The sequence below is a fragment of the Pseudorasbora parva genome, chromosome 9 (assembly GCF_024679245.1).
Source record: "Pseudorasbora parva isolate DD20220531a chromosome 9, ASM2467924v1, whole genome shotgun sequence".
NCBI lineage: Eukaryota > Metazoa > Chordata > Actinopteri > Cypriniformes > Gobionidae > Pseudorasbora > Pseudorasbora parva.
In genome coordinates, this window is record NC_090180.1 from 18,819,961 (window position 1) to 18,836,492 (window position 16,532).

The 16,532-nt window shown below is 37.6% G+C and overlaps 1 protein-coding gene across 1 annotated transcript in view; it reads left to right on the plus strand.

The window, feature by feature from the left end:
• The first annotated feature begins 615 nt into the window (after window positions 1-615).
• Window positions 616-16,532, plus strand: part of xpr1b (xenotropic and polytropic retrovirus receptor 1b) — a 31,337-nt gene continuing 15,420 nt past the window's right edge. The window contains exons 1-2 of the mRNA XM_067454253.1: window positions 616-1,032; window positions 6,805-6,856. Coding sequence (XP_067310354.1) covers window positions 964-1,032; window positions 6,805-6,856 — 121 coding nt within the window. The 5' untranslated portion in view covers window positions 616-963. The remainder of the gene's footprint in view (window positions 1,033-6,804; window positions 6,857-16,532) is intronic.

The following is a 16,532-nucleotide window of genomic DNA, read 5'->3' on the forward strand; positions in this document are numbered from 1 at the left end:
TCATTTGGGAAAAATAATTATTTGATTTCCTTATGAAATATTTGTGCTATCTTTCTGTTGATATTTTGTGCTCAATGTGGGGGATCTGAAATATCATAAACTAAGTTGTAAAAATGTTGGAAATGTTTATATAATCATGTGAATAACCAGTGACATCTCAGGTTATAGTAAGGATAACAGCCTACCGAAATATTTTATCAATATTTAATTGATTTCTTTCAGATTTTAACAATATAAACATTAATGAATGAATACACATACAAATACACATTATATGTAGCCTATAATACATAAATTTCATGGACAAAACGTATATTGTAGAGTAAAATGTGAGAGGAAATCACAGTGATAACAAGGCAGTGCTGCTTTGTAGATTGAGCCTTGGACTCGGTTGAGAAACATCACTCAGCCAGCCTATACGCTGTAACGAACTATTATTGATAAACAAGCTGGTTCACACGTAACAAAAAATCAGATGCGCACTTTTATCCGATGAGAAAAGCTTTACCTACTGACCTTTTGTTAAGAATAACCTGCGCTTGATTTAGCATTTTTATAATTCCCAGTAATTATTTTAAGAGGCATGAGTGGTCATACCGCAAACTGGAAAACATCCTCTGTGGTGACGTGCCGTGACGTCATTCTCTGACAATGATGGCTGCCGCTGGAGCTTCAGCCTCAGATATCAGGCAGAAAAGACCTCTGTCTGGAGCTCCTGCAGCCCTGTAAACCACTGCTTCTAGCGTCCCGCAGTACTTGAAAAAACACTTGAAGGGATAATGAGGAACATTGGGGTCGGCTGTTCGAAAAGATCGCAATATTTTCCCTGAGTATGTGTCTCGCGGAGCAGCGAAAAACAGCCGTTAATCTGAGGGCGATTTTCTGCTCGCGATGATTCACTGGTAATTTTCCAGCGACGCGAGACTCTCCTCAAAGAAAAAACACCCGTATATATTCATAAAAATGAAATTTACCGAGCACCTATCTGCCCACATCACCCCGGAGTGGAGGAAACAATACATTCAATATGAGGTAAGAGCCGAAGAAAAGCAACGTTGAGCTATTTTACCTGAGACAGTTTCCCTTCAGCTCATGGAACCTGTCGAAAACAAGTCACCTGTCATTATAATGTAATAAATAAACGAAAGAGTTTAATCTGTATGATTAATAACTGTATAACCTGTTCAGGGTTATTCTGTAAACGAAAGCTAACAGGTGATAGCTTTTAAGCTAATGTTAGTCTAGCAGTGGGGATGCAGATGTTTCGCAGTTTTTTCATAGCTTTATTATACAATATTTCTGAACCAATAGAAGGACTAAATGATAGTTTCAAGTTCATCAACCGAGTGGGCTAACTTACCTGCTTATCCAAGTCAACGTTACTGTTAAACAAAAATCTCTGCAAGAACTCAGCTTGGACATTAAATTGTTTAGTTTTTTTGGTTCAGATCTGACTGGGAATATAAAATCATAATATTAAGGAAGCATCGCTAATGTTTTATTAGGAATATCAGGAAAATGTAATATTTGAGAATGAACTGGCCGAACAAGTTAATAATAATTATTGCGATGAACAAAACCTAGCATTGTGTCAGATGAATAACGTTAGTAACTTAACGTTACTGCACCTATTTTTTTCATCTCTACTTAATCAGAGAACATTTAGGAATGGCTGTGTGTATGTTTAATATAATATTTTTATTTGTATTTTTTTGCCCTGCAGTCTTTATCTGTCTTCTTTTTCAAGTCTGCAATTACCTGCTGGAGTCATTCTTTCAAAACAAACATATATGATGGTTATACAGAGCTTCAAAGAGCAATGCTTAGCAGACTACATAATTTCATTATTTCACATGAGAGCATGCGAGGCAGTGTTCTTTGTCTTCGACAGTGGACTGGGTTAGAGTTGACAGGGCTTTGGTGTACTGCAGCTCCTTCAGGGTTTAATGGCCTACACATAATGAGATTATTGCCTTCCTCTTGGACATTTGCTAATTAATTAGTCATCATCCCTTTTTGAGAGTAGTACATGAACAGCGGATTGTTTGTGAGGGAATCTTTGAGATTGTACATGCTTGAATCAAATATAAATGATGGCGGGGAATCAACTGGTGAAGGAATTGCTCTCACCTGCTTTGGTTTAGATCTTGAGGAGAATTTTTGGTCTCATCTCTTTGTGGCATGCTTGCTTTGCCCACTTATGTTCTGTTCTGTTCTGTGACCTTTCTTTTGTGTGTCACAGTCTTGACAAAGCTGATGTCAGCTTATTTAGAGATATGACCATTTCTGCTGATTTTCGTGTTTTGTATGGGCTATCACATGATTCCTGACGCTCAGAAAGAGAAGTGAGAGAAAAGTTTTGTCCCAAATGACACACTATGCACTCAAGCATATAGTGTAAAATTAAAAGGCTATTTTGTCATTCAGCACCGGAGTCTGATAGTCCCTCTATCTCATTTCACACTAAAAACTACTCACAGTATTTATACTACAAGTACGCAATTGCGGTTTCAAAAAGCCTGCTGAAGTCAAAACTAGAGGCAAGGCTTCCTCAGAGTGTAAGACCTTTTTTTCTCAGCCATGGTAATGTGGTGTATGCTGGCCTGCTGGTAGAACAAGTAAACATCCCTGATGCTGCTGTCAAGGCCGCGTTCCCTCTGAGCTTGTGTTTTCTCACAGGATTGTGTTTTTGCAGCTGACTTCCGCACTGTACTGTATACTGCAGAGCTGCAATTTGCATGTCATTTGTACATCACTTTTTGAACAATATTGCTTTTTTGAGCTGTCAAAGTGTTCTATAATCGCATCCAGCTCCACTCAGTTTTTTTTCCCAAGATGCATCCCAATTTGTATGCTTATACTCTGTTCTTTGCCATTCTTTTTGTATAAGTGGTAGGGCTTCCCCCTAATAGTCGACCAAACGTTTAGGTAAGTTGATGAGAAGAGGCTTGGTTGACCACATTTTTATTGGTCAGTTTGTCACAGACAGAGAAAAAAACTCCACAGGAAGTGGTGAAGTCATGCAGTCCACGACGGACCGATTGTTAACGCTGTCCATGTGGTAAAATTATGTCAGACAGAAAATCCAAACTGTGGATAATTTTGAAAGGGTTTAGGATAACCCCAAAAAAGTGATCGGCTGACTCTGCAGGCGAACCTTCACCTATCATTCATTGACCTCAAACTTGGCCTGTCATTTGAAACATGTAAGTAGTAACCTAATGTTAGCCACTTTACATGGCAGCTTCAGTATTGACAAGTCCCCGGTTGGTCCACTGAATTTGGCTACTTTTAAGTAGTTTTTCCGTGGGTTGATTTCCACCCCTGTAAGTATGATTTTGGATTTCCAACACCCTCAAAACATCCCGTAGACTAGGGATGGGACGATTAACGGTTTCACAATAAACCACGATAAAATGGTGACGGTCAATATTCACGTTGAACATTTAATTATCATTTAAACCTTGTTTGATTATCGTGATTTTGAAAACTGCACAGTGCGAATGTTTATTGAACAAGAAGAAATGGCAGAAGGCAGTGACAGCACTCAGGAGATTTTTCTGTAATCCTGCAATAGGGAGAAACACACAAATAAGCCCAGTCGTCTTCATGACTGTCACCCACTGTTGGAGAACGCAAGACAAGTTAACTTTGACTTCAGTACCAAAACTACGACTGGTAAATAGCTGGACACAAAATGTTATTTTGATATGAATTATTTTGTCTCGATCACTTGAACTTAATGTGCAGCTTCCGCAAAGTTTGCGGCAAGTGGCTGTGAGCCAAAGACGAAACGAACAAGTTCAAACAAGACTATTAAGGGTGACATTTAAGGGATAATAATGTATATTTATTGTACATTTATTACACCTTTTTTGTTTTTTTAACCACATAAATAATAATGGGGACATATTAAATTGAGATTAATGTTTTAAATCGTACCTGTATATAAGTCACTTTTGTACAGCGTACAAAACAATCATCCCCATAACATGATCACAACAATATTATAGTAGTATTAATAGTAAAGTTATCTTATTTAATTTTCAGTACAATCAAAAACGTCAGTGTGTGCATCAGTTCTTTTTTTGGACACTTTCATCTCCTTTTATCAAAACCGTGATGATATTTTTGGGATATTTTACACAGTAATTATGAAATTTTCATACTGTATAAAAATATCCCTACCCCAGGCCCAGACATACAAATTCAGTGGAGAATTTGTTTACCCGACTGTGCTATTTTTGGGTTACTTTTGTTACACAGACCTGGCAACCCTGGGCTGCTTACTCTAATGTTAACCCAGATAACCGTGTGCTGTTATTGATTGCATATCCAAGTGTTGTTCGTGCAGAGTGTGAAAGCTAAATTATTACCCTGCTTTCTTAGCCCCACACTTGGATATATTTAAGTCATTAAATTAATATTATAAACACATGACTAGTCCATTAATGGCTTAAATGAATGACTTCCAGTCAGAAACTCTTTGGTTGGGAGCAGCCCTAATAAATGGTGCCACTGAAAATTTGAATATCTTTGGAATATCATGAAAACCTGGGCACAATATCATGTATTAGAGGAGCTTGATGGGCAGCAATTGTTTCCCTGTCAATATCTTGTGATGTAACGATCAGGCGCATAACAACTAATATAGGGCAAGCTAAATATTGATGTGTTGTTATTGATTTGAGTTCCATAGGCAAAGTTACTGCCTCTCTCACTTCTCAGTGTTTCTCCATTGCGTTGTATGAACTTTCACCTAGTGGGATGTTAAAGGCCAGGAAAATACCCTCCTTCCACTATATCATTGCGGTTTTTCAAATGAAATAACATGTACTATTCAATAAAAGCGTCATCAAAGAAGAGACGAGATGATCTACAGGAGGATGGGGAAGTTACTTTGATTAAAGATTATGAGGCTGCAGCAATTGGCAATAAAAAAATAAGATTTGTCCATTTTAATTTCATGGTAACTTTATAATAGCTTTGCACATTTTCTAGTGTTTATGTACTCTAGCTGTGTGCATATCATCATTGCTAGTGCTGCACCAATCAAGAGTTTCAGAATTCGAAACGACACGTCTCAATGTCACTAGACCCCCATGCCACAGTTGTATATGACATATGTTGTAGCAAAATGCATCATACTGTAACTAATGCTATAGCAAACAATTGACATTTTGTGTAATGTGATGATTTGTATATAGAAAACAGTTCTGAGTAGTCATGTTGTCACTGTCATAATGTTTTTAGCATAACACAAAACAGATATACAGTGTAAATTAGAGATTCATCATGCAGTGTGGATGGCTACATTTATTGTAACGGGTGTTTTTGTGAGAACTGAAGTCATTCTTTGCACTCTGGCCACTTTCTAAATAAAATTCATTTTGAATATAATACGTTAAATTTGTTATACTGCTAAGAGCACCAGTTACGTGTACTGCAAAGTTTTCAGAGTGACAACCACATCTAAATGCAGTTGTGAACCCAATGGGATTTTTATATTGGATGATATGATCACCGATACCAATCACTGCAATAAATAATACTACATGATAAATAGAAGGCTTCAGATAGACCCAGTGGGGTTGTTTAGATATTCTTAACAACAATGTATTTTAAGTATAAAAAGAGATGAGGAAGTATCATGAATTGACAACTCTTTATTTATTGGCAAGCAACGTGCAACATAATCCATAATCCATTCCCTCTCTTAAAGGGTACATAACACACACAGTTTCTGCCAATCTCATGTTAATCTTAAGTACCTATAGAGCACTATTGCACCCTTCATATCTCTGAATCTGAGTCTTTAGTTTTATCCTGATTGTATCCAAAAACCAGCCGAGCTCGTGGAGGCGTGCGGTGGGCGGGGCTAAAGACACACACACACACACACACACACACACACAATACATCATGACATTATCCCTGGATGACTTTCTATTCACTATACAACTGTGTTGTTTACATTATATGCACTTACATTGCCAACAAAACACAGACATTTGATGCAGTTTTACTCACCGCCTGTTGTTTTGACTCTAGGGAACAAACAAACACACTTGCAGAATTCCGTTGCTGCTCCAGAAAAACAAACTGCATCCACTGTTCCCTTAACTCTGGGTTATTTGGGAAGCTGAACATGGTTATCTTTCCCTCACAACCAAAAACACACTTCTTTAGTCACATTGTTGATTTTCATGCTCTAAAAACTAAATAAAAGTGCACAGTGTAATTCCTCAAAATGTAACGTCCATAACGCTGTAATTGCCCAATTGATGATCTTTACAACAGAACTGAATCAACATTAAACTAACTTCACCAAATTGCATAATTTTTCCTTTTTATCAATGTAAAGCTGCTTTGAAACGATATGTATTGGAGTGCACATATGAGTATTGTAATTTAAAAAAAGTATCTCTGATCACAGATTAAAAACTAATATTGGCCAATCAAATGGTGCATCCCTACAGAATTGCTTAAACAAATATTTTTTGTTTGAATCTTTAGCAACCAATGCTTTCCCTCCTTTTTTTCATTCAAGGACATATGTTTCTAGGGGATATCCAATTCTAGATTCATGCAAAGTTAAAAACAACCATTTCCTCTATCATTATTTTAGTTTTAATGCTTCCTCTTCTGTACTCTAGAACTCATGTCTTTCATATTCATGTATCCTGGCAGAGGTTCCCTTGTCAGTCAGCATGGGCACAGTGCCAGTCACATGCTGCTTTGTAATATGAAAGCCAATTGTCTGACCTCTGGAAATGGTGTTTCATATTCTTCTCTTCTCCACAGGCTTTTAAAGAAATGTTGTACTCCGCCCAGGATCAAGCCCCATCAATCGAAGGTAAATGCATATGTGACCCATGCCTGTATGCCTTAGAAATCAGCTCAAAAATTAACTATAAAGTCTGTCATTTCTTTGCAAGCTGACCAGGTTTCCAGCTTTGGTCAGTCAAACAAATACAGATAGGCCCTGTCCCAAATGGCACCCTAAGCCCTCTAAGCACTTTTGTGACGTACTGGTGCTTTGACTGTCAGGTAGACATCTGTTGCCTCATTATGAGCATGGCAGACGTGCATATAGAGGGTGCATGATGGCCACAAAGTGAGCAACTTCTGAAATCTAAAATGACAAATTGGACACCGTACATCTTTTGAACTTCACAGGGATTCAAAAACATGAAGTAAAATAATTTGAAATCAGCTTATGAATGATTAGAATCTATTAGAATCAGAAGCTGGTGTAGGATAAATTATTTTAACAGAAATTTCACAAATTACATTCGAGTAGTGCGCTTAGACTTTGTTTAGAGCTAAATCTATTTCATAAACCTTAACAATTGTATCCAGAGGCCTGTTGCATAAAGCTAGCTGAACAAACTGAGTTTCAGAGTAGGTTTAGAGTTGACAAATCCAGGTAAATCCAACCTGGTTTAGATCAAGTTCAGCCGTTTCTCAAAGCTCGGTATAAACTTTCTCTGTCAACTCAGGTTTAATCCAGAGTTAGCGATTAACTCTGAAGCGCGTGCACCTGAAAGTGCAAACAGCCAATCACAGTGTCCGTTTGATTCACTTCTCGTCTGAAGATTGAGAAATCGTTTTGAAAACGATCATGAAATTAAATGCGTTTACGAAGCAGGAATATAAACGAAAGACGAAAAGGCAGCTTAAAGAATATCTGACTATATCAATGCATGATGTGAATCAAAGAATATGCCTAATAATTATAGGTTCAGAAAGAGCTCAAATGAATACATGTTGTTTAAAAGAATTATGAATGCATGTTTTATGCATTTTTATTAATATTTGTCTACTTGTTAATTAATATGATAATTATATGAATATATTATATTAATTAAGTGATTTGTATAATAAAAATATAATAAATAATTAGTGCCAAAGGATGAGCAATTTTTATGAGCAAACGTTTTTTTCACTATAAACTGCAAATTTGGAATGAGAGATACTCATGACCGGAAAAGCGGAAATAGTGCAAGCGCCCAGCGACTGTGTCCCGTCCCGTCGTAATAAAACTCCCGATGCTCACGAGGCTGGTATTTGTGTAACAATCGCTCCAGCTGCCGTGCTCAGCTCCACAACACTCGGTCCTGCTCTGCTTCATACTACAGTAATGTTAATAACCGCATCCATCAACATGATTTCTGCCTGTGTCCTATTTTCCACCGGCTGTGAGGTGAAGACCACATGTCCCAAGATGCTGCGCTCACACTTGGCGTCATCAAGCTACTCCTTTGTTTTGAATAGGCGCCCTCCAGTGGGCTGAAAGTTGCAAACTGCACCTTTAAATGTTTATATTTTCTAAATCGAATTGGACTAGAAATATGTTTATGTAATGTTAGTTATTTTTATATCTTGAGTGTAATTTAAATCTCTGTATATTTTTTTTTCCATTTTAACCAATATTTTAGTAATGTAACTGACACCCATGTATAGTTTACATCATTAGTTGAGAGATTTTTCTACCTCAAGAAAATTTGCCATGTACTTTGCCTGATATATAATAATAATAATAATAATAATACATTTTATTTATAATGCACTTTATATTAAACAAAATCTCAAAGTGCTAAATATATCCAAAATAATCAGGTTGAATCGGAATCAAATCCAATCGAAAGCTTGTGAATAGATATCTAATCTGACTGTGAAATCTGTGTCAATACCCAGCCCTAGTGGTTTTTGCTCTGTCAGGTTTAGTTAACCCTCTGCTTTTGATCATATTAGACAGTGGTTCTCTATCTATCAATTTGGCCCTGAGTTGATTTTACCAAACACTAATTTGGTACAATACAATGAAAAGTTTAAATCCGTTATCAGTCAAAGTCAGTATTAATCATTAAAAGAGGAAGGGCAAAGTTTCACCTCAGGTTTAGCTAATTTAATTTGTCATGGTTTTATCAGATAACAGCGGAGCATAGAGCTGAGTTTGCATCATTGCATCACTATTTCTGATCAGCACACGGTTATAAAAGGAAACATTTTATTGGTTTAATGCTTTACACTTAATACTTACACTTAATACTTAACACTGTCTCCATATTTACATTAGTTAATGCTTTAGATACCATGAACTAATAATGAAAAATATGATTTAATTCATAATATATTTTATAATGCATTATTTAAGCAACTTTCAAATTGCTTAAATAATGCATTGAGCCAACGTGAATTAACCGTGTAATATATTTATGAATTAGCAGTATATTTATATTAACAGTAATTAGATTTATAAAGTAATTAGATTTATAGTTTAAAATAACATTAACCTAATTTATAAATGATGTAATATTGGTACAAATTTTAAAATGGTGTTGAAATTGTATTGTAAGTTCTTACATGCTTTATGCTAACAAATTGAACCTTATTGTAAAATGTTATTTTTGCATTTTTCCCCCCATGAAATTTGCAACCCGTCAACCGTTACAATCTGAAATTGCTTTGCTTGCAGTTCACTGGTGTTTGTACAAAAACAAGCACCTGTTAGTGTCTCTGCTGCTCCATGCTTCTGTGTTTGACTTCACCCATATGTTTTCAGAAAAAAAAAGCTTTGTTTTGGGTTCAGTTTGTGCAGTTTCAGCAGGTACAGAATGTTCTTTGATGGTAATTTGCTGTCTTTAGCTTACATGTCAGATATGTAAGGCCTGAACAAAACCCATCTCCGTAATGCATATATGCGCCACGGATAACTAGGCTTTTAAAATATAAATGCATTGTGATACTAAGAAGATTATGTTCAGTGCCCTTCAAAATTATTACATTTACTTTGATTCTCTATGGAAAAAAGGACATCAAACCTTTGCACAACTTCTATTGATACAACATATTGTTCTATTCTATTATACAACATATTATGTTCTAAATTGCTTCTGGAGAAAAATCATTAATAGCCTCAATCAAGAGATTGTTATCCCTCAGAACAGGGCTCTAGACTGTGGCTAAATGGACTCGTTTTTGTGTTTTTTGTGCTAACAAAAATTTTGTTAGCAGTCGCACTGGCAACATTGCCCAACATAGAAATGGCAAAGGTAATGGAATTTGAATGAAACTGCGCTACTCTTTTTGTAGACAAGCTACATTTGCGCTTCATGGACCATTTATCAGTTTGGACCGACGTCAGTGCAGTGCGAGCTGGAGCTACTGACGAGCCGATCTTGATCACGCGGCACTTAATACATTGAAATATACTAATACGCACGTTGTGAGCCGAGACCATACGAGCATCAACCATTTCCACACGAGAAAAATTGTCTTCAAACTTGTACGATAGCAGAAAACGTTAGTTCTGGGCCCTTCCTCATAAGGTTTACAAGCTCAAGCTAGCTACGGATTCTTACTAGTGTCTGTTGTTCTCTGTAGGTGGCAGATTCAACTTTACTTTATCAGATATTCAACACAAAAGTGAATATCATTAAAACTCACAGTGGCATCACACCATGTTATAGAACCTTCAGTTCCATTATAGTTGACTACAATCAGGTAGTTTTGACGTTCACAGTTCTCAAACTGTGGCAAAATAATTATGCCTTAGCGTCTTCTTGGTTTGTTCCATCCATGCCAATAATTGGAAATGACAAAGCCTGACCTGAAGTTAGTGTAAGGTTACCTTATACAAGTGAACGTGAAGTATATTAGTTTTTTGCATGGTGTGTAATTGAATTGCTTTGTCAGAATATAATGTCTAAACATGGGTGATAGAGAAAACCTTTGTCTCGGTTGTAATGTCGTCCTATCTATTAGTTCCCGGGGCTCGGCGCAAGGCCCACAGCTGATAGAAAACGTATTGAGGACTGTTCTAGCGTCCAGATAAGCAGTGATTTACATCCAAAGGTTACAACACACACACACACACACACACGTGTCCAAATGCTCATTTTTCCGACAACAGTGCTAAAGCTACCAGAGAGCCATAAACCTGCATACTGAGTGTTTTTTAAGCTGTGGGATGATGGTAGTTGTGATTATCTAGAAATAACTATAATCTTCTGTCAAAGTTTGTGGTTTTTCTGGGTGGTGATAAGTGTAGTTAATGGGATTGTTTAAGTAAAGCTATGATTTTAGGGAGAAGTTGCATGACCAGGGTTTTTTGTTAATAAGATGCTGTTTTTTTTTTTGATGACGGATATCAGAAAGGGCTGATAGTGCAGGTGTTTGAAGTCAGAACACCTCTAATTTTAAGTGTTTTGCATACAGTTACGTGAATTTTATTCTTTTATACGTGAGATTTATTCTAGTACACAAATACATTGGATAATCCCATTAGTTACTCTTCTCATAAAAATATAATTTCTTGCATTACAAGTAGAATTTGTCTATATTAGCCAATATATTAATTATATACTACCTGTTAGTGGTGTCTTGATTATTAAATGTAGCTTATGTTTAAATTAATCTGTCATAAAATGACAGCCACTGTGTATAAATCATTATATTTCAACAACAAATTGGAGTAGAAACATAATTTTGTAATTAGATTTAGAAGTTAATGCAAAAACCGTCTTATGTAAAGGTTACATGTTTGCATACAGTGTGTTATTTGAGTGTGGATATATCTAAAAATAAATAGCAACTGAATTTAGGCTAATAGTTTGTGCTATGTCGTTAACCTTTAATATTATAGTAATGTGCAATCGCTCCCTATGCGGTTTATAGCATTATCTTTAAGAAATGTAGCAGTTTTAGTATGAAATACAACAGTTCTGGGTCCTCAATTATATAACGTTCTGTGTTATAGGTTTAAATAATCACAGAGGATCCTTCTCCAAGGTCATGCATTCCCTGGAAGATTTCAGTTAAAAAATTCTCAAGTACAGAAACGCTGTAGTTTATTTTTTCTCTTTGGAACTCCAGCTAAAAGAGAGAGCTGTGTATGTTAATCCCTGCCGAGCTGATGTGAAACTGAGCTGTGTGTTTGCAAAGCAGGCCAGACACAATGACCCAGCTGAAGGTCTCACTCGGGAGGGTTACCTAAACCAGTACAGAGAGGGACTCCCTGCTGTAGAGCTGGAGTAATCCAGTATTAACACCGGATCAGATCAAATCAAACAGTTTGTCATGAGAATAACCCAGAATCTTCTTAACACTTTTAGTTCAAAGTGTTGAACTCACTGAACCTCATATGGCCATCATAACCCAAAAGATTTCTTTATATGTTTACTTGAGGGTTTTACAGTAACTGATAAGTGTCATGTGATAAGTCAACTGCTTGCTCAGATAAATTTTTGAACACTGCTGGTGAACGCTATTGTTTAGTACTTTGACCAGGGAAGCAGTTCCTTATAAATCTTATCAACCTAATAGAACGTGCACATCAATGAATCTGGGTAGATTGAAACAAAGCTAATATATGAAGCTTAATAGACTTCTGTCAGTCAAACAGTGTTTGTTTTAAATGTTTTATGGGCTGTTTTGTGAGTGTAGTGTTTCAAGAACCACAGTTGGGAGTCACATTGTTTTAGTTTTGTCAGATTGTGGTGTTTTTCAAATATACAGACCACAGTACTTGAGCTTCGGCAGATGAAATATGAGTAATGTGTGTAAATTAAACCTCCCCTCTCCCTCCTCACCTCTCATGTGGATTCTACACACATTGTGAGCCACTCATGTAATGTTTTCTCCTCTTTTTTAGCCAGGTTTCTATCCAAAGATTTTTTTATTTTATTTTTTTGTGGAAAAATGTTTAGTGCATCAAAATGTTTACCGATATGGCTTATATAAATAATAATTATGTTAATATGTTTTGTCACATGACATAATTAGCCTATGCATAAAGTGTTCCCATTTAAGCACCATTTCTCTGTAAAATTCAAAGGTGCATTAAATCTATGATGTTCATATTGAATTGTAAAACAATTGTATTGCTAGTAATAAGTAGGGTTTGGTATCGTTTTTTTGTTTTTTTTTGTTTTACGATACTGGTGCCAAATCGATACTTTTAAAACGGTAAACCAGGTTCTTGCTTCTGCATGTTGTGCTCAAGAAAGCTAATTTATGCATCTCATTTTTGGATGGTTGCCTAGCAACGAGGGGGAGAGGATGCTGGCGTTGTCTGTTCGCCGCTTCTCCACCCAAAATCAAGTTAACTGTACTGTTAGATTTAGATTTTATTGTATTTGATTTTATTATGACGGTGACTAGTCAAACAGTCAGACCTACAATTGGTACTGTTGCTGATTGCTGGCAGCCCCTGAGAGGACGTTGTTCGACGTTCGCCGTTTTTTAACGCTTCTATGCTATTTTTGTTTAAAATTTTGCGGTTGCTTCTGGTTTGAAGGACATTTGATGTTGCTCGCTGCGGCTGCTCTCTCTTCTGGGTGTTGGCTGATCACTGGTGGTCTCCTCGGGCATGAACTGCATGGTGGCTAAGGTTACCGGTTGATTGACAGCGTTTGCGCCGGGTTGATATGTTTCTGCTTCTCGGCTGCTGAATCTCGGCTGCGTCGCTGTTGCGTCTTGCATTGCGGCCGCGGAACGGCTAGGACTTGGACTTCTGCGCCGTTGCAGGAGGCAAACAAACTTTTACAGGCACTTCTGTGGACACACCGCCACAGAAGTGCCCCGTAAAACTTTGTTGTGCCTCCTGCATGGTGCTGCAGCAATCCCTTCCATCTGGTGTTCAGCTGCGCGTGTAAAAGGGGGGTGAAACACTCAGTTTCAGTCAATTTCATGTCAATTTTGATAGAGTACAGAGTAGTATTGCATCCTTCATAACTCCAAAAAGTCTTTAATTTTATTATATTTATAAAGTAAAGATACACCTTACCGAGTCTTTCTGAATAAAACTGAGCGGCTGGAGGTGTATCGTGGGCGGAGCTAAAGAATCACGAGTTTGCGCAGCTATTGCGTTTAGAGCGACCAGTATGAAAGCTGTGATATCCTTAAAAATGGAAAAGTCAACATTATCCTAAATAAACCATAGCTATCAATCAGATTCAACCATACTTATATGATTCAGAATCTGATCCAGAGGCTGAAATATAACAGGAGCAGCAGCAACGACTACAGCAGGATGTCTCTATGTGGTATGTACTGCAACTGTATTAGCGACTTGTCATGCTCGGAGTTTTACAACGTGTGTTTACACTCATGGTTTACTAGGACATTATTTGGTTTATGGACTATTGTGTATGCAATTTAACGTTAGCAGTAGCAAGCAGAGCGGTTTTGATCAGACTAGTGCATGTTTATATAAAAAAATGGAATACTAGCGCATTTGAATTTAGAAACTCATTTTTTGTCAACGTTCCCTAGGTTTAATATGAAATAACATTGCATACTCCGTTGATAAATTAAATATACGTAACCATGTTTGTTTACTGATGTGCACTTTGTCCTAAGTTTTACTCACCACCTGCATCCAATGCACGACAGTGAACCTTTATCACTGGGACCGCTCCATCTTTCAGCATTAGACTAGCTACAAATCCAAAGTTGAAATGCAGGGAACAAACAAAAGCACTTGCACAACTCTGTTGCTTCTCTGGAAAAACAAACTCTATCCACTGTCCCATTAACGCTAGGTTCTTTGGGTAGCTGTACAGGGTTGTCTTGCCCTGACAACCAAAAACACACTTCTTTGTTGGCATTGTTGATTTGGTGAAGTCCTGTGACTGCAGCGCAGGCGGCTTCCCTAAAGCTGAGCAAAGTGTGTTATGGGCATTCATTTTCTCTCTCGCTCTGGTCGTGCACGCTCCCTTCCGGGAGAAGAGTCTGTACAAGGACATTCCGCTCTTTTTGACGTCAAGCAGACTGATACTTTTTTTTTTGTACGATTTGCATTTATTTCCTATTATTTAAGATGCCAGTAGTAAACTGTCTTGGTGTATTTCCTATTTTATATTAATTTCCTAGTATATAATTAAACATCATTTATTTTGAACAAAACAATTTCAAAAATTTCAGTTTAGATTGTATGTCATCTTGTACTCTGTCAAGGACAAAGCTAACCAGCACAACTTAAATTTTACATGTGTTTGCACCATATTGTAGTGATTAAGCTGTCTTGGTATTGCTGTTTAAAGCAGCACTTGGCAACTTTTGCTCTCGGGGTCCCCCTACAGTTGGGAAAAAATAATGTCCTCAACTACTGTCATAAGCTCTGTCATCCTACAACAGGGGATGCCATCGCGCGTGCATTTGTTGACATGACAACCCTGATAGCCCTGAACTAGTGATGCGCGGGTCGTCTCATAACCCGCGGACCCCGTATGTCTATTTAATGGTCACGGGTGCGGGGCGGGTTGTAAAAATATATACAGTGGTGCGGTGCGGGCCAAATAACTTCATAAAAGCGTCCCCGCGGGTTGGTGCAGCACTAACAGTTCCCCTGAACGCTGCAAGAGGAGTTCACATGCAGGTGTTCTTCTGGCGACGCGTGTGAAATGTCTTCATCCCAGGTACAGTCAGGGGCATATGTTTCAGCATGTCATATTAATATAATTTCATGGGTTTTATTTTTTCAAACGCCAAATAATCACGATGCTCACGTTTACAAGCCAGCGTCATTATAGTAGTCTATTGGTTACCGTTTTACAGAACCTATATGATACTTCAGTTTAGCACCCGAGACCCGTGGACCCGGGTCCGGGTCGGGTCCTAATCTATTACTTCGGTTCCCGGGTCTGTTAATGTTGTAGCCTATGTAATACGTCAATCGGACTCGGAGAACACCTGGCCGTGAGAGTCAGCGCGGTGTGTTTTGTGTAACTTACAAATTGCTAAATTAGGATAAGAAAAGTGTGAGCCGGGAAATGAGGTTTAGAAATACACAACAACAACAAAAACACAAGCGCTCTCTCAGCCTTTTAGAAAGCGGGCAGATTTAATGCATGCGCGCGGTAATAATGTACTCAAGAATATATTTCAAATCAGCAACAAGACCTCAGGTGAACTGTCACATAAATGTTTTCTGTGATGCTCAAATTGCGTAAAAAAAGGCTCATATTTCAGGTTGCTCCAGCTGACGCGCGAGTGCAGTCACAAGCGCGTGTCATGTTTCTATGGCAACCCGAGCTTCCGCAGACCGCAGTGACTGTAATGACTTTAAAAATAATATGAATGAACCGTCTTGTTTAATCTTAAAGTTCTGCTAGTCAGACTCAGAGAGATTATGGCAAATAAATAATGGTAACGCAAGCGGCCATGGCACTAAACGAGCAATAGTTATTAGTTCAAAAGGGCAAACAGTCAAAGTTATTATGCGAATTAACTCATAAATCCGTCACTGTGAAATAAAATTGACTTTTACAGCTGAAATGAGTGAATTAAGCATGCTTGGAACAATTAATGAGGAATATTGTAATACATCACAATCAAGGTACAAGGGAGACAACGGCTATATCGTTAGGTAGGCTGACTGAGACAAAGTTATTTTTCGCAGATTGTTCATTAACTTGTTAACAGCAGTAACGTTATATTGTGTAATATGAGACAATCGGGTCCAGTCGCGTCTGTGTCTTCCCGGCGGGTTCGGTTCCAGCTATCAAATAATAGACGGGTCCATG